This window comes from Plecotus auritus (assembly GCF_963455305.1).
Source record: "Plecotus auritus genome assembly, chromosome: 1".
Classification (NCBI taxonomy): Eukaryota; Metazoa; Chordata; class Mammalia; order Chiroptera; family Vespertilionidae; genus Plecotus; species Plecotus auritus.
The window spans coordinates 224,647,346-224,669,926 of NC_137770.1; the positions used below are offsets into that span (position 1 = coordinate 224,647,346).

At 42.2% G+C, this 22,581-nt stretch overlaps 1 protein-coding gene across 4 annotated transcripts in view; it reads right to left on the minus strand.

The window, feature by feature from the left end:
• The window catches only part of TBC1D1 (TBC1 domain family member 1), a 216,615-nt gene that overhangs the window by 179,383 nt on the left and 14,651 nt on the right, over nt 1-22,581 (minus strand). For all 4 annotated transcript variants that reach the window (XM_080645394.1, XM_080645395.1, XM_080645397.1 and 1 more), the window contains exon 2: nt 21,839-22,346. In XM_080645394.1, the coding sequence (XP_080501520.1) occupies nt 21,839-22,255 (417 nt within the window). In that variant the 5' untranslated portion in view covers nt 22,256-22,346. The remainder of the gene's footprint in view (nt 1-21,838; nt 22,347-22,581) is intronic.

A 22,581-nucleotide genomic window follows, 5' to 3' on the forward strand; every position in this document is an offset into this window, starting at 1 on the left:
CCTGCATGTAAGGTGCGTAAAGGAAATGAATGCAACACGATTACAGTAATCAGTCATTAGCGAACGTTGTAGTCCGTTACTAATAATTAGGTGTAACAGGATATTGTAAAAATTAAGTTACAAAACTTTTATTAAAAAGTTTCTTTTTTTTAATATATTTTATTGATTTTTTTTTTACAGAGAGGAAGAGAGAGGGATAGAGAGTTAGAAACATCGATGAGAGAGAAACATCGATCAGCTGCCTCCTGCACACCTCCTACTGGGATGTGCTGGCAACCAAGGTACATGTCCTTGACCGGAATCGAACCTGGGACACTTCAGTCCACAGGCTGATGCTCTATCCACTGAGCCAAACCGGTTAGGACTAAAACGTTTCTTACATATCTATCGTTATTATTGGCTGGGCCGCAAAAACATTCGTGTGGGCCACATGCGTCCTGCGGGCCACGAGTTTGACATGCTTGTTGTAGACCATGGCTTCTCCTCCCAGAGGAAGGAAGGGGTACCTTTTTCTAACTTGGACACAAGTGCTGTATGACTTTAGCAGCCCTGGAAAGCAGTGCTAACGCATTTAGACGCCAACCTGACCTACAGAGATGGGAAGAAGAGAGCACCCTTTGGAGGCACAAAGAGAGAGAACCGATGTCCTGGAACAGACCCCACCCCCACCCCACCCCCATGTCACTTACATCACCTCTGCCTCTGGCAGTAGAGTTTAGATAATAGTGTTTACTGCTAGATTTCACCATCTTCCCTAGAGAGGTCTCCCTGTATGTTTCCTCACATGGTACCTTGCTTCCAAAGCACAGACATTCCTTCCAAGTAATTTAAATTTAATGCAGGAAGATTTATGAAGCATTTCCTTCTAATGATGATGGATAATGAGAGGAGCCATCGCAGGGCACCATCTGGCAAATTCTGTAGGATAAATGTCCTCCAGACAGAAAGACATAAATCTGCAGTAATCAAATTGAGCAATTTAAACATATTAGAGGTATGTTTATGGGGAGACTTTTAGGGCCAATTTCTCCCTTTTGTTTTACAGACTAGATTGACACCAAACTACTTTGATCTTTTCTAATAGAGAATAATATAGCAGTTGGTTCATTTATTTTAAACTTTCACAAAAATAATTATCTCCAAGTGGATAATTAAAGGATGTTTCTGTCTTCTTTACTATTTGTTTCTATATATTTCCAAACTGTCTGCAATTATTATGTCATTTTTATAATCAGAAGAAATATATACATTTTTATTTTTTTTAATATATTTTATTGATATTTTACAGAGAGGAAGGGAGAGGGATAGAGAGAAACATTGATGAGAGAGAAACATCGATCAGCTGCCTCCTGCACACCTCCTACTGGGGATGTGCCTGCAACCAAGGTATGTGCCCTTGACCGGAATCAAACCTGAAACCTTTCAGTCCACAGGCCGACGCTCTATCCACTGAGCCAAACCGGTTTCGGCGAAATATATACATTTTTAAATAGTGTTTCTTTTTCCCTCCACCTACAGATAGGATTGGATTCATGCAAGAAGCATCTATACATACAAGCTCTGAAAGAGGCTGTCAGAACTGGTCACTGCTTGGGCAAGAATAAAGCCTCCCAGTGCAAACAGGGAACACAAGACACCACGTGGGAAAGACGGACCAGGCGCCATACAGTCCACCACACAGCAGTGAAATTTGACATAAGACACTACCTCTCTTTCTGAGCCTCAGTTTCTTCAATATCAAAAGGGGAATTACATTACAATGCACCTAAGATCCTATGTGTCTGAACCGCTATTCTAAACAACTGTCAATTAGTTATAATACCAAAGGGTGCGTGGATAAGCATACTAAGGACAGTGACACATGCGAAAGCATTTTGTAAATTACAGAATCATGCAAATGAGCTGCAGTTATTGTGTTTAAGGTCAAAAAGTAGGGGAGGTAGAAACCGGAAAATGGATGGGCTTGAATAGAAATAAAAAGAGGAAAAAACTAAGTCAGGCATCATGAAGACGTTATCTACCTATATATGTATATATAATGGGGCCGGTTAGAAGTCACAATGGCATCTCTATGCTTTGCGGTTCATTCACTCCTCAATGACATCCGGCATCCACCCCCAGCTACTCCCCTGAAACAAAGGTCCCCATGTGAGTACCACCCACAGGGCCAAATGTAAGGAGCATTTGTCAGCTAGATTTTTACAAGCGTCATCACTGCTCCTGACACTGCTATCCTTGTCTTCATTCTTGAAACTGTGTAGTGCCTTGGATGCTGAGACACTGCTGTCTTGTGGGTCTCCTTCTATCTCCATATTCCTTTGGACTCCCCCGTCCCTGCCCAGCTCCTCAAATGCTCATGTTCCTTTCTCCATGGATACTGTCAACCACCCTCATAGTTCTGACCACCAAGTACATGCTCTGTACATACCTCCAGCCTTGACTGATCTGAGCTGAAGCTCAGGGAACATCCCCTAAACAACTCCAATACCCCAAATGGAAGTCATCCGCTCCTCTCCCTCAAGTTTGCCCCTAATCCTATTGGTTCCCAACTCAGGCAGCCAGTTAAGGTCAGAAACCAACTCATTCATATATTATGATCTCTGAATGCATAATAATCTGGCCATGCAATATATTAGAGACCCGGTGCATGAATTCGTGCATTGGTGGGGTCCAGCCAGCCTGGCCAGGGGGAGGGGACATGGTCGAACTCCTGGTTGAGGGGACAATTTGCATATTAGCCTTTTATTATATAGGATATACAATGAGTGGCCAGATTATTATGCGTTCAGAGATCATAATAATCTGGCCACTCAGTGAGTGTGTGTGTGTGTGTGTGTGTGTGTATTTTTTTCTTTTTTTCAGAGAGGAAGGGAGAGGGAGAGAGAGATAGAAACATCAGTGATAAGAGAGAATCACTGATTGGCTGCCTCCTGCACACCCCACACTGGGGATCAAGCCCACAACCCAGGCATGTGCCCTGACCAGGAATCAAACCATGACTTTCTGGTTCATAGGTCATTGCTCAACCACTGAGCAACGCTGGCCGGGCTGCATTTGCATTTTTTAACGTGATCACCTTATGAGTCTTAAATATAAGCAGTTGTTCTTTTCCCAGTAGTTAACTGCATAGAAACTGTATGATCAAATTAAAATCTATCATCTTAAAATTCTTTGGGTTATTTCTTCTTTGAACCCTTCATTTCCAAGATGCACGTTTCCAATTTTTAAAAAAGGGGAGGGGATAAGTCTTCGAGCCTCCAGATAGGAGTCATCTTCTTGCACGTCTTTTCTCCCTGTTGTTGACATTTTCTTGAAAGAAGTAAAATATCATCTAAGGAAAAGTTATTCAACAATTACGTCCAAGTATGCTAATTAACACTGTTTAAATGTTGTATATATCAGAAATGCAATAAAAAAATTTAGATAGTATATGTTGCATATCTTTTTTAAAAAAATAGCATAATTTATTTTTAGTTGATAAAGTGTACATTTGTACATCCGTTTTTGGATACTGATCAAATAAAGCCAGAAACACTCCATGGTGACATTGGTTTGTTCACTATTTAAAACATGAAAGCCAAGACAGAAAAACCTAAAATCTAATTTAGTGTCATTTTGTTTTGTTCATAAAGCACAAATGCCATCACAGCTTTGCAACAAAAAGCCATCTTCCTTTTTCTATTCTTCATTGTAAAAATCAGTGGCAGTTGCCTCATCTGTTAGGAACAGTCCTGGGAAAATCCATAATATCATGGAAGGAGAAAAGCAAGAACAGATTTTTAGAAGTCTGTGTGTCATAAATCAAGCTTGGAGAATGGAAATCCCATGGAAATGACATTTATTCACTTGCATGTACGACTTCTCTCCAGTTGTTGTTTTAAGCTGTGAATTCCATTGAGGCATGTCATCATAATTAAAGTGTAATCTCTGGTTTGAAATTTAACATCATGGAAGTAGCACTGGGCAAATATGGGCTCCAAGCCACACCTGCTGCCAAGGGGATCAGCTTCAAAATAAGCGTAGTCTGTGAGGAGGGCAGCATTGTAGCAGATACAAAGCCATGCAAGATTCTCATTACAGAGAAAACTATAATAAAGAAGGGTGTGTGGCGGAAATCTAAATGACCATTAATAAGGGCTGGCTAAATTCTGGTACATCCATATATAGTCCAGATAGCATCAGGGGTCCTTCTGTAATTTGAGAGACAAAAAAAATTGGATCAAAATTATGAGAAAATAATTTCTCTCTTCTCATGGGAAAAGAGAAGCTCAGCATCCATCCCAAATTCTCCAGGGGTTCTTGGGAGTCATGGCTCCTCCTGTTCCCTCTGCCTCCGTGTTCAGCCCCCAGTGAATACTGGCTCTCTTCCCTGTCCTGCCTCTTATCGCTCTTATTACTTGTCCCTTCTCTGTTCACTGTGTGCAGACATCCCACATAGACCCGTTTCTTTGTTGTCTACAAATAATATTCACACAACCTCTCAGGTGCAGTACACTGTAACAGCTATTTGAGAATGTCGGGAAGGGGAGGCCATGGTGGGAGGAGCGAGGCATCCTACTGCAACATAACACAATATAGCAGCTAGCTAAAAACAACTATTAGGCCTCCTGTGCTTCGACATTAGTCATTCCCTCGTTTGCCATCAAAAATAGGCATTTCACTTTGGCCTCCACGCACCATACTGTTGAAATCAGGCTTTCCCCAAAGTATTTTTTGTTGCTGTTATTTTGTTTATTTTTGTATTGTTCTTGTATTTTTTCCCCAGCTTATTGAGATGTAATTGACATATAACATTGCGTAGATTAAGGTGCACAAGGTGTTGATTTGACTCACTTATATACTGTATTGTGAAATGATTACCACCTTAGTGGTCGTTAACACCTCCAACTCACCATATAATTACATTGCTCTTTTGCGGTGAGAACATTTAAGATCCACTCTTTACCACCTTTCAAGTATATAATACAGTATAATTAACTCTAATCACCGTGCAGTATACTAGGTCCCCAGAACTTATTCATCTTGTAAGTGAAAGTTTATGCTCTTTGACCAACACCTCCTCATTTCTCCCACGCCCGGCCCCTGGTAACCACCATTCTACTCTGTTTCTATGATTTTGGCTTTTAAGATTCCATATAGAAGTGATATTATATGATATTTGTCTTTCTGGGTCTGACATCTCACTTAGCATACCCTCAAAGTCCAGCCATGCTGTCACAAATGGCAGCATTTTCTTCTTTCTTGTAACTGAATTCCACTGTATACATATACCACTTCTTTGTCCATTCATCTGGTGATGGATAGATACTTGGGTTGTTCCCATGTCTTGGCTATTGTCTTGGCTACAATGATCCTGGGGGTGCAGATATCTCTTCAAAATCCTGTTGTCATTTCTTTTGGATATACATTGAGTGGCCAGGTTATTATGATCTCTGAACGCATAATAATCTGGCCACTCAGTGTATATCCTATATAATAAAAGGCTAATATGCAAATTGTCCCCTCGACCAGGAGTTCAACCAGCAGGCAGGCCAGCCAACCGCCCATGTCCCCTCCCCCTGGCCAGGCTGGCCGGACCCCACCGATGCACGAATTCATGCACCAGGCCTCTAATACACACACACACACACACACACACACACACACACACACACACACACACACACTGAGTGGCCAGATTATTATGCGTTCAGAGATCATAATAATCTGGCCACTCAGTGTATATCAGAAATGGGATTCTGGATCATCTGGTAGCTCTATTCCTACTTTTTTGAGAAAACTCTATACTGTTTTCCATAGTGTTGGCACCAATTTACTTCCTACCAATAGTGGATAAGGGTTTCCTTTTCTCTACATCCTCACCAACACTTGTTATATCTTGTCTTTTTGAGAACAGCCATTCTAACAGGTATGAAGTGATACCTCATGTTTGATTTGCATGTCCCTATGATCAGTGATATTGAGCATGTTTTCATTTCTTTTTTTTTAGCACCTTTTTTTTATATGTTGGCCATCTGTATCACTTCTTTGGAAAAGTGTCTATTTAAATGCCCATTCTTTAAATCAAAAAAATTTTTCGGCTATTGAGTTGTATGAGTTCTTTATAAATTTTAAATAGTCACTCCCTATCTGATATATGATTTGCAAATATTTTCTCCCATTCCATAGGTTGCCTTTTCATTTTGTGTATGGTTCCCTTGGCTTTGCAGAAGATTTTTAGTTTGATGTAGTCCCACTTGCTTATTTTGGCTTTTGTTGCTCTCAAATCTTGCTTGTTTGTTTTGCTAAACAGATCGGACATCCCTGAGTCACTTCCAACCCATCTTGACCAACCTCTCTTTTCATAACCAAATGGTTCAAAGCTGAACAAAGATGGTGCTGCCATCCAAGAGCAGCTCTAAGGTCATCCTGAAACTCACCCTTCCTTTCTCCCTGCTGCATATAATTGCAATTTCTCAAAAGGATACACCTTGACTACCATAAAGAACGTCTAAAACATATCCATACATATAACTATATCTATATATGTATTTATTTCTACTTTATAAATATGTAGGGCTATATTTATTTGCATTAATATATTTAATTAATATGTTATATATTAATATTAACCAATCCTATCTAATAAAGAGGGAATATGCAAATTGACTGTCACACCATCACAAAGATGGCGGCAGCAGAGGTGTGATGAGGGCATTGCCTTACCCTGATCGCCGGGTCGTCTTCCATCCCTGAGGGCTCCCGGACTGTGAGAGAGGGCAGGCCGGGCTGAGGGACCCCCCCTCCAGTGCATGAATTTTCATGCACTGGGCCTCTAGTTATTATATAATATAAATATATATTTAATTTTGAGAAGCATAGGGCTGAGTTAAAACAGAAATGGTAGAAATGAATATATGAATTGATTATATATAGAAACATTTGTTTATATAATAAAAGAATACAATCTGTAAGGATACACACCATTCTGTTCATATTGGTTTCTCTCTAGAAGTAGGAATTAAGGTAAAACTTTTCATATTAACACCTTTGTACTAATATTTTTTTACATTCAGCATAAATGCTTCTATAATGAGAAAAGGTATTTGTTTTGGAAAAAGAAAAGATAGATGCAAAAAAATGGACTCATGTCACAGCTGAAAGAATTTAATTTATACATATGAAAGAGATTCTCAAGAGTAAAGGCTGCTCAAACATTCATGAGACCTTTCCCACCACTATCACCAAAACTTCCAGGAAAATTTTATGTTCGTAAAAACCAAGGAGAAGTGTGTAGATTTCAAAGAGATGAGAGCCAATGCATATTATCTTATGAACAAAAACTCTTAAGGGGAAAGAAGCTCAAGAGGGAGGGAAGAAGAGAGATATCTAAGAATAAAATCCTGCCAGAGCAAGAGAAATGTGTCCTGATGAGGAAGGAAAAGACAAACAAGAAAATAAACTAATATGGCTGCATAGGGAGTTTCTAGATGAGATTGGAGGGTAGGAGGAGGAGAAACACATCCCTAAGAATGCATACAAAAGGTAACATTTACTCATTCAGGAAGCACCCACTATGCACCAGGCATGTTCTGGGTACCGAGGTCTGTCAATGAGCGAGACAGGCAAGGGCCCTACTCTCTTGTTACTCAGGCAGGAGGGGAGATGGTAGACAAGGAAGCATATGAACAAACAAGATAACTTCAGATAGTGGTAAGTGGTATGAAGAAATTAAAACCAGATGAAGTGAGGGTGATTGGTGTGAGGGTACTGTTAACTGGTGGCCAGAAGATGAGGTTCAAACTGAGTTCATAACGATCTAAGGAAAGAGCCACTTGAAGAGCTGGGAGCGGAGCCTTCCAGGCAGAGGCAACAACAAATGCAAAGACCCGTGTGAAGAACGAGGTTGTCATGTTTTAGTAATAGATACACCACAGAGCACTGAGGTCCACAGAGCACGGGAAAGCATGTGTGGAAACGAGGTCCACATGGCGAGTCCCAGCAATGACACAGAAATTTAGTCTAAGAACAGGGGGAAGTCACTAGAGAGGTTTTGAGCAGGGGAGTGGCATGAATTGATAAGTGTCTAAAGAAGGTTCTGGATGCTTTCTTAGTGGAGAGAAGAAGAAGGAAAACAGCCAGGAAGTACTGAAGAGTCCAGGAGGGGACTCAGGATTAGAAGTGGAATAAGAGAAGTGGCAGATTTGGAAAGTGTCTTGAATAATTTGAATGAGAGTGTGAAGAAAAGTGAAATATCTAAGATGATCCTAGATTTTGGCTATAGCAACTGTCACTGCCATATTAGAGATGCAAAAGACTGGGAAAGCTAACAGGTTGATGGGGAGTAAATCCGAGGGTTCTATTTTAACCATGTTGACTTTGAGATGCCTATTCAACAAACAAGTAGAAAGTCAGGTTGGCAGTTGGATAGACAAGTCTGGAAATCCTGGGTGAGTTCGAAGTAATAGATAGCTTTTCGGAGTCACCGTTGAGTAGCTGGTATGTAATGATATAAGTTCCTCTGGAAATGGTATCTCAACGAGAAATGCAGAAGACCAATACCTGGGGGACAGAAAACTCAGAACTGAGAAGAGGAAAGATAAAGGAGACTGGGTAGAAACCACTACTGAAACAGAAGGGAAAGCAGGAGGCTGTGGGTTTCCAAAAGCCAGGAGAAGAGAGTGTTTTAAGATAGAAGAAACACTTTCTCTCCAACTATGCCGAAAGCGGCTGGGAAACTGGATGGGAGAAATGCAGAGAAGGGGTCGCCGATCTCACGAGCTGGAGCCATTTTAGTGAAATGATCAGGACAGAAGCCCAACTGGTAAACCGAGGAGAAAATGGATGAGTGCAAGTGAAGGTAACCACTGTGGCAGCTCTTGAAAAATAGAGCAGAAAATCGGTCCAGTACCGGAAGGGAGCTGGAATGGGAAATGGGGTCAGGGAAGGATTTGTGTTTAAGATGGGAGGTATGAGGATATACTTTTTAGAAGACAAGGCAGAACCAGATTAAGAATTTGTTTCTATTTTATTTTTCAGATCATTCCTTGGGAACCAATTAGATCAGCAGCAATGGGACAGGAAATTGAAATCTGACTGACTTTCTTTTCCATTAGAGACCAACAAAGAAACTATTTAAACCCCTCTGGAAGTGGTCAGAAGACATCATATGGGTTCAGTGAGAATAAGCCACTTCATATTATACTTCGGATCAAGATGCTTCTTGAGTTTTCACCCTGGCTACTTCTATAGCCTCCTAACTGGTCTGCCTCATCGGTGTCTCATTCTTCTACTCCATCCTTCACTCCAAAATCTAAAAATAAATCTTATTTCACTTCCCTCATCAATGGTTCTAATAGAAACCTTCTTACGGAGAATACCTACTCCCCTTAGCAAGGCATACAAAGCCCTCTAAATTCTGGTCCCCGCCTTTTCTTTCCGTCTTATCTCTGACCATACAATTTGCAAAACCTTAATCACAGCATCCCCAGCCACAGTGGACATCTCCAAACCCCCTGTCCTGCTATGGCTCAGCATGTGCTATGTCCTCTACTTAGTACGTCCGTTCAATCTGCACCCAACTCACTGGCCTGGAAAACCCATAGCAGGTCTTTAAAACCCACTCAGATGTCCCGTGGAAAATGCATTACATTTATTCAGGGCCAGTCCTCTAGAAGACAGATCTATGACAAACAGCTAGACATTACAGGGAACAACTTCACTTCAATGTAAAATAGAATTAAGAGCAACTCAGTTGTCAGGAAGTTCGTTCTTCATAGTGGGAAATGTGGAAACAAGGAAGATGAATTTTCAGGTAAAACCAGCTTGAGACAAGATCATCCAAGTCCATTGTCCAAATGGCTATCATTGTTAAGAAAAGTCCCAAATCATTGTTAAGAAGAGTCTGCCCTCTGGAGTAATTCATAATTTGTCCATTACTTTTTGTACATGGCAGTGTTTTTGTTTTTGTTTTTTGTTTTTGTTTTATCTCTTAGCCTCCCCACTCCCCTGCCTTCCCTCTGAGGTTGGTTGGTCTGTTTGATGCTTCTATGTTCTGGATCTATTTTTTTTAAATATATTTTATTGATTTTTTACAGAGAGAAAGGGAGAGGAAGAGAGAGTTAGAAACATCGATGAGAGAGAAACATCTATCAGCTGCTTCCTGCACACCCCCTACTGGGGATGTGCCCGCAACCAAGGTACATGCCCTTGACCAGAATCGAACCTGGGACCCTTGAGTCCACAGGCTGATGCTCTATCCACTGGGCCAAACCGGTTAGGGCTCTGGATCTATTTTTGTTCATCAGTTTATGTTGTTCATTATATTCCACAAATGAGTGCAATCATGAGATATTTATCTTTCTGCAACTGGCTTATTTCGCTTAGCATAATGCTCTCCAGGTCCTTCCATGCTGTTGCAAATTAAGATTTCTTCTTTTTTACAGCAGCATAATATTCCATTGTATCAAGCATGTCAAACTGGCGGCCTGCAGGCCACATGCCTCGTTTATTTGGCCTGTGTTAGCCTTTGAGTTTGACATGCTTGGTGTAGATGTGCCAGGGTTTTTTTTTTTTAAATATATTTTATTGATTTTTTACAGAGAGGAAGGGAGAGGAATATAGAGTTAGAAACATCGATGGGAGAGAAACATCTATCAGCTGCCTCTGCACACCTCCTACTGGGGATGTGCCCGCAAACAAGGTACATGCCCTTGACCGGAATTGAACCTGGGACCCTTCAGTCCACAGGCCGAAGCTCTATCCACTGAGCTAAACCGGTTAGGGCTGTACCACAGTTTTTTAATCCACTCATCTGCTGATGGGCATTTAGGCTGTTTCCAAATCTTAGCTATTGTAAATTGTGCTGCTGTGAACATAGGGGTGTATATGTCCTTTCTGATTGGTGTTTCTGATTTCCTAGGATATATTCCTAGAAGTGGGATTACTGAGTCAAATGGGAGTTCCACCTTTAATTTTTTGAGAAAACTCCATACTCTTTTCCACAGTGGCTGCACCAGTCTGCATTCCCACCAGCAATGCAGAAGGGTTCCTTTTTCTCCACATCCTAGCCAGCACTTGTCGTTTATTGATTTGTTGATGACAGCCATTCTGACAGGTGTGAGATGGTACCTCATTGTTGCTTTGATTTGCATCTTTCAGATTATTAGTGACTTTGAGCATGTTTTCATATGTCTCTCGGCCTTCTGTATGTCCTCTTTCAAAAAGTGTCTATTTAGGTCCTTTGCCCATTTTTTGATTGGATCACTTATCTTCCTTTTGTTAAGTTGTATGAGTTCCCTATAAATTTTGGAGATGAAACCCTTATCTGAAATAGCATTGGCAAATATGTTCTCCCATGCAGTGGGCTTTCTTGTTGTTTTGTTGATGGTTTCTTTTGCTGTGCAGAAGCTTTTTATTTTGATGTAGTCCCATTTGCTTATTTTCTCCTTAGTCTCTATTGTCCTAGTAGCTGTATCAGTAAAGATATTGCTACGACATATGTCTGATATTTTGTTGCCTATGGATTCTTCTAAGATTTTTATGGTTTCCTGTCTTACGTTTTAAGTCCTTCATCCATTTTGAGTTTATTTTTGCATATGGTGTAAGTTGGTGATCTAGTTTCATTCTTTTGCATGTATCTGACATGGCAGTTTTTTAAGTAACTGCAGCACTCACACTATGCCTCCTCCCGTTCCTCCAGATTTCCTCTTCCATAGCTTACAGATGTTTGCTAACGCCTGCAGTGCAGCATTCAGAAACTATATTTAGCATATAAAACATCGGAACACTTCTAAGAGGGGGCAATCATGCCTTATTTGATTTTGTACCCTGGTGCTCAGCCATGCATGTGACACATTGGTAGCATTTCAACAAGGAATTCATGTAAAATCTGCAACATTACAAATACCTACATCACTCAACCACCAGAAATGACGGCTCCCCATGCACCACCGGCACTGAAGCGAACAGGAAAGTGCTCCTGCAGGACCCGGCTGCTATGAAGTCACATTTAAGGTGCTAAATCAGACACAGTAGCACATCAGCGATCACACTCCACCTCTTTTCTTGGGTGTCCTGCATCAGGCTCCTCCCCCTAGCGCTACCCCCAATCCAGCCTCTTCTGAGGCCTTCTCAGAGCCAGGCCAGCCCCAGCTTGGCCTGCTCTAGTTGTGGGTTCAGACTCAGGCCACAGTTCTTGGGATTAGATGCCTGAGCATTCAAAGGGAGGAAAAGTATTATAAAAGAGAAAAACTGGAAACAAGAAATTTATCTGCTTCAGTATATCCCAAACCAGCAGCCCTCACGGCTCTTGTCCACTGCATTACACATCTGGAATTAAAAACAGGTTGAACTTTTGCACGCGATCTTTTCAGAGGAACTTAGAGCAAAAAATTCTATCGTTAACAAATAGAAGACAGCAAAGAAAAGGGAGAAACCTGGAATCACTCAGATGAATGTTCAGATTATTTCCGGAAATACTTCTTAGGTAGCTAGTCTCGTCCAGGGCTATTGGTAGAAAGAAGATACAGCCGAGGCCGGTTTGGCTCAGTGGATGGAGCGTCGGCCTGCGGACTGAAGGGTCCCGGGTTCGATTCCGGTCAAGGGCATGTACCTTGGTTGCGGGCACATCTCCAGGGGGAGGTGTGCAGGAGGCAGCTGATCGATGTTTCTCTCTCATCGATGTTTCTGGCTCTCTATCCCTCTCTCTTCCTCTCTGTAAAATATCAATAAAATATATTTTAAAAAAAAAAAAAAAGAAGAAGAAGAAGAAGATACACACTGTATATGAAATTTAAAATGTCCTACTTGGCACATTAGAGAAAGTAAAATGAAACAGGTGAAATTAATTTTAGTGTTATATTTTATTTAGCCTAATATAGCCAAAAGCTTATCATTGCAACATGTAATCAATATAGAAAACTACTGCCCTGGCTGGTTTGGCTCTGTGGATAGAGTGTCGGCCTGCGGACTGAAGGGTCCCGGGTTCGATTCTGGTCGGGGACACATGCCCAGGTTGCGGGCTCGATCCCTGGTGGGGAGTGTGCGGGAGGCAGCTGGTCGGTGGTTCTCTCTCATCATTGATGTTTCTCTCTCTTTCTCTCTTTCTCTCTCTCTCTCTCTCTCTCTCTCTCTCTCTCTCTCTCTCTCTCTCTCTCTCTCCCCCTCTCCCTTCCACTCTGAGACCAATAAAAATATATTTTTTTAAAAAAAAACTACTGAGATAGTTTACTTTTTATTTTTCGACTAAGTCCTCTCAACCCACTGTTTTGGCTCTTACAGCCCATCTCAACTCATACCAGCCACCACTGCAAGGGTCTAGGCCACCAATCAATCCATTTAAGATACAAATCAACTCTAGATTCCAGCTACTTATAAAGTCTATTCTTAGGAACAGATTTATATTTTAAAATAATTATCAAACTCAAAGCATTTGATGAAAAAATGCAAAGCTATTTAACATGATAGGTATTGAAAAAATAAAGACTTTTAAATTTTTTTTTCTAATCACCTAATGTTAGGTGAATGCTTCTGAAGCCCTCAGACTCATTTTTCAAAGTCAAAAATAAATTACATAATCCATCCAGTGCCACGAACCCAAACCTTCCAGTAAATACTTCAGAGTTCATGCAGCTCAGGACATTCTTTTTATAGATGGAGAAGAATGCCTGCCAACCCTTGTAACCAGCAACCGACTTCTGTCTAGCACGATACACGGTCAAGTGTTGATTAGCAGACACGGATACACTGTCCCATGCAACTGTGCACTGAGTCATAGCTGGGACCCCATAAAACATAATAAACCAGAATGGGGTCCAAGATGCCCAGTGGGAATTGAACACAGATTTAAAAGTCTTCCAAAGCCAGTACAACAAACCTTCCCAAAACCACTGCCCGAGTACCCAATAATAATAATAACAATGTCTGGTATTTAGAAATTATGAAGACCAAATACAGAAAGGGCAATAAATAAAAATAACTTAAAAGTAATACTGTGTACTTCCGAATCATCATCCTCAAGGACAAAACGCCCCGGCTCAGTGTTATAATCTCGATTTCACTTCAGCAAAGAAAGAAAGTAATGAGCCAGCAAATATAACAGCCGAGTAAGAGGCCCAACTGAAGCCAGACTCTACTGAAAACCCTAAAATAAGTGGAGCATATTTTAAGTCACTAACTTAAAATTCCAAGCAGATGGAGAATTATTAAAGACAAATCAGTAACGTGTAAAATGTAACTGAAACAAAGCTACAATCTACAATTAAATTCCAAGCAATTTTTAAGTTAAATCATAAGACTCAGCCAAAGCAACTCTGCTTTTTATGTATTAGTAGGGGACTGAAGTATTAATTCTGTTAATCACAGGAAAATAACTTTAGGCCACCTTTTTGTTTAATACACAACGTAACCAAATCCAGAGAGGCTAGTACAGTTGCTGAGAAAGACGACATGGCATACTTACAGGGCCTCGTGTAAGAACGCACTGGTTCGCCCTAGTCGATTTTTTTCTCCCACCTTCTGAATTTTTTCAGCTCGGCTAATTATCAAATTAATAAAGACAGCTAACAAGAGAAAATAAAGTGTCTAGTACAATTGTTAATGTTGTAATTAGCTAGTTATTTATACTAGGAAAGGAGCAAAAGGGAGGCAGACATTAGAAGCATAGCCATCGGGGCAGCTTCAGCAGGGAGCTGCAATATCACACTCCCAGGGAACCACCAGTCCATCCCTGCAGGTCACTGGGGAAGGGCCTGGATAAAGGGGAGATGGACGCATGCACAGTAAATTTGGGGTGACATAGGGAACATGCCTGTCTGTCTAACCTAAAGCTAACTGGCTAGAGGAGGTGGGGCCACTGCAAGCCCATGAAAATTTGGGAATACATAATCCCCCAGACAAAGGAATTCTCACGCTTTTGGCTCATGTGGCTCTCTTGTTCCTCTGGCTTTGCTCCTGCCTGTGTTCCCTCCATAGCCATGTGTCCCTGTGGACCCCACATGCAATGAATGGACTTTAGGACTATAGCTGGGAACACAAACTAAACTAGCCTGATGCTTGATTAGACCATGCAAATATGGAACAGAAACTTTAGGCAACGGCTTTAATCCTAGCTCTGCTGAAGGCACAGCTGGACTTCGTCCTTGGCAGGGCAGAGGGAAATGGGACCTTGGCAACTCGGGGGTCTAATCCCACACAAATAAATATCACTCATTCTCCCGTGAGAGTCTCAGAAAATTCATTTTCTTGTAACAACACAAGAACCCCATTTCCACCAGCAATAGATGGGGACTAGAGAGCTCCCCACTGATAAGACGCATGCACATGGGGAATGCACAGAAGCATGAAAATTCCAAAAACAGGGAGGCATCGTTAGGTATATATGACATTTTTGGACAAAGGAGAAAGAGGGCAGTGTATTAGATTCAAGAAGTGAGAAGGGGTGATTTACAGTTAGTTGCCGAGGAACAAAACAAACATGGCAGGAAAATTCTTGCTTAGCAACTCAGAAACAATGGGACACAGGGGTATCTAGCTAACAGGCCCCGGCCTGAAGCCCTCTTATTTATCATACATAATTCAAATTAGGCAAAGGTGGCATCCTAAGCTCTCCTCCCTGAAATAGGTTTTTCTGTCTGAATCTCTTGGGCAGCAAAGCAGGGAGAGTCAAAGGTTTTTCCTGAATCTTGTTTCTTAATAAACAGCTTAAAACAAATATCTCCAAAAGGCCATTGCAGGGTAGCAAAACTTTAGTTTCCTTCACGTGCTTAAAAGATTCGTTGAAGTACAAGAGAGACTAAGGAGTTTTAAAATAACAAAAAGTACTTTCGCGGGAGAACCTATTTTCTCCGGTAACACTTAGATACGGTTGCAGAATTCATATTGTAACAAACCTTTAAGAAACTACCACTTGTGGAGTTTTGCGACAAGTGCTAAAGAAAAATATCCACAATTTTCTAAAAAGGCTATAAAATACTTCTCCATTTCCCTACTATGTATCTGTGTGATGCCAAACTTACTCATATACTCAGTCAAAACAACCTATCACAAAGAATGTAGCAGTAGCTGAGAATCCACTAGTTGTCTATTGATCTATACATTAAAGAGCGATGGCCCCCAAAAAGTAAAACTGTGGTAGGCAGTTAGACAGGCATGAGCAGAGCAAGTGTGAGCGTAGGTAGCTAGTCAGTTATTAATAAAGAAATGGAGCAAACAGAATCAAACATTAAGCCTGATCAACTAGGAAGCTGTAGCATTCACAGTCTCCCCAGGGGACAGCTGTGTCCTCTGCAAGAGGGCAGGAAGAATCAGCTTTCTCATCTCCCTGGGGACAACAGACGGGGTAGCCAGGATTGGGGGTGGGGAGGTAGGGAGAAAACAACAGGGAAATTCCTCTAGCTGGGCACACGCACAATAGAAGCCAAGATGGTGCACGGGGAGGGCCCAACACAAGCCAGAAAAGAGCCAGGAAAGAGACTGGCTAGTGCAAAAGCAAGCTTACCCCTTCCCAACCCCAAGAAGATATAAACAAAGCTTAACAAAGGCTCTGGATTTGTTCATTCCTTAGTTCATTCGCATGCTCTCTCTCCACAGCAGCAGTGCAGGCCTGGGTATGGCAGCCACTCGGGCATGGCAGCCACTCGGGCCCAAGCTCCAGCCAAAGCACAGCACCACGGGATGAAAACAGAGACTAAGCTAGCCAGACAGGGGACAGAGACGAAGCTAGACTACCAGAGCTTCGGGTGCCAATGCCCGGTAATGGCACAGCATGTCTGGGCCCTGGTCCTCCTGGGCTTGGTGAGGACAAGTGTGGGCTTGCCGCCCCAGAGGTTAGCCTTCTCCCACAGTGAGATGGAGCTGAGCCACCTGGTCGTGAATGAGACATTGGACACCTGGAGGCAGTCCTTTGCTTTTGCTCCAATAAACCTTACCACAATTGCTCATATCCTCCCATGTGTGGGTCACCGAAATGCTTGTCCTTCAACTCCGTGGAAGAATCCTATTTCCAGCGGCAACACAAGGATGATAGGCCAGGTACAGGTCACCAGGACAGAAAACCCTGGGTGCCTAGCAACTGGGAAAATAAATACCTTGCCCCCAGAGTAATCTTTCCTCCCCTAGCCTATCACTCACTGGTCATGCAGTTCAGACCCTCCCCTGAGCTTTCCTCCTCTGGCACATTGCTAGTCATGTGGTAGACCCCCTTGGAGGAGAAACAAGGGGCCAAAGAGTGGCCCTTGTACAACCACTTCCTAAAGCATTAACCCCTAGAGATAACATCTAGGCCTCAGTTGTGTTTCAGCTCCAGGCCCAGACAAGCAGCAAAACCAGATTAGCAAAGCCATGGCAGACATCAGGACCAGCTGCATTGACCAATGACTCCCTGCCCTGGGACCGACCAATCAGTGGAGACCAGGACCCTGGAAGGACACACCTGGAAACCGGATGAATATTCTATTAAGATCCTGCCCTGAAACCTCCTCTAACATTCCCACCCTTAAAAGCCCTAGGACAGAGAACCCTGTGCACTCTTCCTCTTTGGAGTATGCGCCAGAGCCTTTCCCCGCCCCACCCATTCCCTCCAAGCGTGTTATCTTTACCCTTCTCTTTCCTAAGCTCCAAGGGACCCTTCTTTGCCTCTGTAACTTGTTTCCTAAGCCCATATCTTTTATGACTCACTTCTCCACCTCTGTGACTTTCTAAATAAAGTTTCTCTTATAGTTTGAGTCTTGACTTTGAATTCTTTCTTAGCCAGAACTCAGGTACCAAGGTGCTGAACCAAAGTCGGATCTGACTCCACCAGCCTAACACCTGGTGTCATTATCACTGCCAACAAAACGATGCCTCTCATCACTAAATTGTTTTGGAAAATATAGTTTTGTTTTTGTTTTGTTTTGTTTTTTCACAAAAATAGTATTTATGCTAGCATGTAAGAAGTTTATTTTAAAATAATTTTAATAATTAAATAAATTCTTAATTATATATAATAGTTAAAATAAAAAATTAAATAATTAAGTAAATTTTAAATAAATTAATGCCTGTATAATTTTTCAGTTCTAATGTCTAAAATGGTATTATTAATAGATGTAACCCACATAAACTAATGCTATTTGGGATCCTCAATAATTTCTAAGAGTGGAAAGAGGTCCTCAGATTAAAAAGTCTGAGATGGCCCTAACTGGTTTGGCTCAGTGGATAGAGCGTTGACCTGCGGACTGAAGGGTCCCAGGCTCGATTCCAGTCAAGGGCATGTACCTTGGTTGTGGGCACATACCCAGTAGGGTGTGTGCAGGAGGCAGCTGATTGATGTTTCTCTCTCATCGATGTTTCTAACTCTCTATCCCTCTCCCTTCCTCTCTATAAAAAAATCAATAAAATATATTAAAAATAAAATAAAAGTCTGAGATGCTGCCCCAATGCATTTTGATCATGAAAGCCTTTCTCTGGAGAACACCTTGAGTATGTCCTATGGGACATACAATAGGAAACACAATCTCATGCTGTGTTTATGAAATTATTCCTTTATGTGCATCTTCTCCCTAGACATTCCTCAGTAAATTAATTTACATTCTAATCTATGAGTTTCCTCTCAAACAGTAGTTTTGTGCTCATGACCCTGGCAGTTGATGCATAAATCTCCTCTGGCAAACACAGTTGATGCTGACCTCACCCATTTAGAAGAGGTATTAACCTAGAGAATTATTTCACTGAGCAAATGCCACAAATATCCAGAGAAATGATGACATAGGTGAACATGCTTCTACTCCAGATAATCCTCTGTTATGAGATACTGTGTCAGGGATATCCCAAGATCATAAGAAATATGACACCAGTCAGAAACACGGCCAGTTTGGTGTAGCATTCCGTTTCCAACAACAGAAGCACTGACTGAAGTACCGATGTTCCAAATTACCCTTTTATAAAATGAGCAGGATGATAGCAATTTATTACTCCAAGTACTGACAATCTGTATTTGTAAAACACTGTATACAAGCCAAAAATAACTTAGGAACTAATTCATATTTCTGCCATGCTTTTTAGAATACGTAGGGTAAGGTCAATTCTCTGCTTTTTGGCAAGACTGGAAGCCCCAATTACAAATTGAGTTATGAATCTCTTCTTCCTGTCAGGTGTCTGAATGACTGGCCAGAAGCCTATTCTTAGATGGCTCTAAAAGATTTTGGGGAAAAAAGTCAAAAGTGTAAAGTGCTGAACAAGTATTCTCTCCCCAAGGAAACTCACTCCTTATATAGAGCTGGCCTGGAGCACAGGCTGTTCATTTCTCTAATTTTCCTTCTGGAATTTGCCCAAATAGCAGAGAAACCATTAAGTTTATTTATGCAGCTTTGTAAGTGTCTAGTTTATAAAACCTTGCTTAATTTTTTAAAGATGACCAGGATCTCACCCTGAAAGGGGAAGGCCCTCATCTTGATCTCCTTTATCTGTGACTGGGGACCTAAAATTAAATTAGCCTCTAATTGGCTTCCAATAAAACTTTCTTTGATGAAAACTGGTTTAGAGCCATCCATGCTTAGTAAGTTTCAGATCCTGTTCTACTCATTTAATCCTCGCAGCAACTCCACGAGCTAGAGACTATAATTATCCCCATTTTACAGATGAGGAAACAGGCTCCGTGCCTGAGGCCACGCAGTTTATAGGTGGCAGACAGGACTAACAAATAAAATGGAGTCACTCCAGTTAAGCTGCTACTCTTGTTTTAACTAGCCTGGAAAGTAAAACTTTTGAACTTTGCAGTCCTGTGTCAATGCCTGAAGATACAAACCTCCAGATGACCCTCTGATCGCCCCTGAAGGTCTAAGGAAAGCCTGTTCGTGTACTCAGACTGCTGACATCAGTACCTAGACCACCAATCCTCTAAAGACTTAGCCTCGCAGACCAATGCAGAGGCCAGGCATGCGGGACTGATTCTTCTCGAGAACATACTTTTTATCGAAGAACCCCCGCTTTTCTTTCTTCTGCAGAACGCTATAGGTACTGCCTAGGAGTGTTTCCGGTTTGCAAACCCTAAGACCTTGAATAAATCTTTATCATTTATTTCTAGCCAAAGCCTCTTGATTCATTGACTCTTGGTGGACAACTGGAATCCAGGAACCTCCGAACCAGGATGCCGCCCTACCAATTTGAGACGCATGGATGGTAACATGAAATGATTTACAATAAGAAGATATCCACTTTCATGGGGGAAAGAGAGGGTTTAAGCTCCAGATTAGCCTTTATTTCAAAAACACTTCCTTACACTCTGATGTGTTAGGCTCCATTCTCTGTCTTCCCCATCACACCACAACCACATGGCATTTACCTGTTGAGGCGTCTGCCTTCCAGCCTGTACTAATATCCCCTCCCATGGTATCTGGAGCAGCAATCACTGAATGAGTGAGTAAAAGAACCAAGGAATGATCAAACAAAAGAGAATTTGAAACAAATACCAATCTACTTATTCTCCAAACACATTAATTTCCAAATGAGTTCTGTGCATCCTGGAGGATAAGCAAAACACCCAATGGGGTGCAGGGAGAACCCCTGAGCAGTGCTGTTCCTAGTCACTGACATTTACCAGGTGGATTGACACTGGCACCCTCACTGATGCCTGTGGCAGACAGCACACAGGGTCCTCGCACGCTTTCCTCAGTTCCCCGGGGCCCTCACCTGTTTGCTTTCCAGCGTCTGTACCAAGTTGTAGCTTACCTGGGCCCACCTGAGAAAGTGGCTGTAGGGATTACATTTTCAGTGTTTTCTGAAATAGCCCTCACAGGATGGGCCTGAAACGAGTTTTACACAGAACGGCAAAACATGCCAACAACAATGGAAGCACGGATGAACAGGAAAATGGTAGAACTGATGGCGTTTTTTCCATTTCTCATATAATATTTTTCTCAGACACACCATTTGATATAACCACAGCAAGCTAATCAGATCTGACATGAAGTTGGCAAAAAAAAAAAAAAAAATCAAAACAACAACAAAACCCCCACTCTGGAAGTATCAAAACTTAAGGTTCATACCCACAATCCTTGTGGTCCTTGCCTAAGTGAGCATCATGCCTTGGAAACTGGCTAATAATGTTCTCACACAGTTTATAAGTAAATATATTTTTATTCACAGCATAAAACATGGGGAGCTCACTGATACAGAACTTTGCTACTCAAAGCCAACCTGCAGAGCAGCCCGCTCAGCATCACCTGGCTGTGGGCAAAAAATGCAGAGTCCCAGGCGCCACCACAGACCTACTGAACCAGGGTTTGCCCTTTACCAGAATCCTAAGCAATTTACGTGCACGTTTTTGTTTGAGTAGCGCGGCTTTAGAACACACTTCTTCAATGATCTCAATCCCAAAAGTTCAGCTCTTACTGATAAGTTTAGGCAGATTTCTCTTTTGCATTTTTTACCTCATAAACTTACCATTTCTAACATCTGATATAAAGTGTTCTCCAATACTATAAAAAAACTATCCCCATACACCAAAACTCCAATGAAATAATACGCATATAACTGCAGCATTATCTGGAATGCCAGTATCCTATATAATAAAAGGCTAATATGGAAATTGTTCCCTTGACCAAGAGTTTGACCAGGAGTTTGACCAGGGGGTGGGGCTGGCTGGCCAACAGCCCACAGCCCCTCCCCCAGCTGGCCCTGCCCCCAATAGGCCCGCCCGCCACCTCAGTCGGGGGTGGGGTCGGCTAACCTCCCATGTCCCCCCTCTCCTGCTGCCCGGAACCCACCCCCCCCATGCACGAATTCATGCACTGGGCCTCTAGTACATAAAATAAATGTCCAGGCTTCCATACAATAAAAACCATCCTGCCACACCTTAATAGTTCTGATCCCCGCCTCCACTTACTTTTGTTTGATCATCAGCTTTGAACACGTAGCAGATACTCTGCCTACTGGCTGCATCATCCTTAATCAGACAGGCGAAGTAGCTCGGGTCGTGACTGTTGTGGATCAGTTTGTGAGCGTGCTGAGGCTTACACTCAAAGATGCTGGAACAGATCAGCGGATCCCACTGCTGAGTCTTCTCGGGCTCAGGTTCACATCTCAGTCCAGAGGGCGAGACGCAAAGCCGGACTTGCTTGGTGCTGGGTTCCTTTTTGGAGGACTGCCTGCTGAGCCGGCGCACCTCTGCCACGACCCAGGGCAGCATGGGCATGGTGGTCAGGGAATGCACAGGCAAGGAGCCCACCAGCTGGAGGCCGAAGGCCACCCAGGCCTCGCTAGGGAACGGATGCTTCCTCGCCGTGAATGTGATTGGTTCCATCTTGGGAAAGGTCTGGAAACTCAGCAACACGTTCCCACTCTTCTCGATGGTAGACCCAGCAACCTATTTGACCTGCTCCTGGTGCAGAAGCCTGGGGGAGAAACAGAGGCATTCGAATTTGATGAAGTTACAGCAAAACTACTTTCAAAGAGTTATTATTTCAGAGGAACTTAAAAGTCTGAAACCCAACGTGGGCTGGTGAACACACAAAATATACAGTTGGTGTATTATATAGAATTGTACACCTCAAACCTACATAATTTTATTAACCAATGTCACCCCAATAAATTCAATTTTAAAAGCCTGAAAACCCAAACATAGGAAGA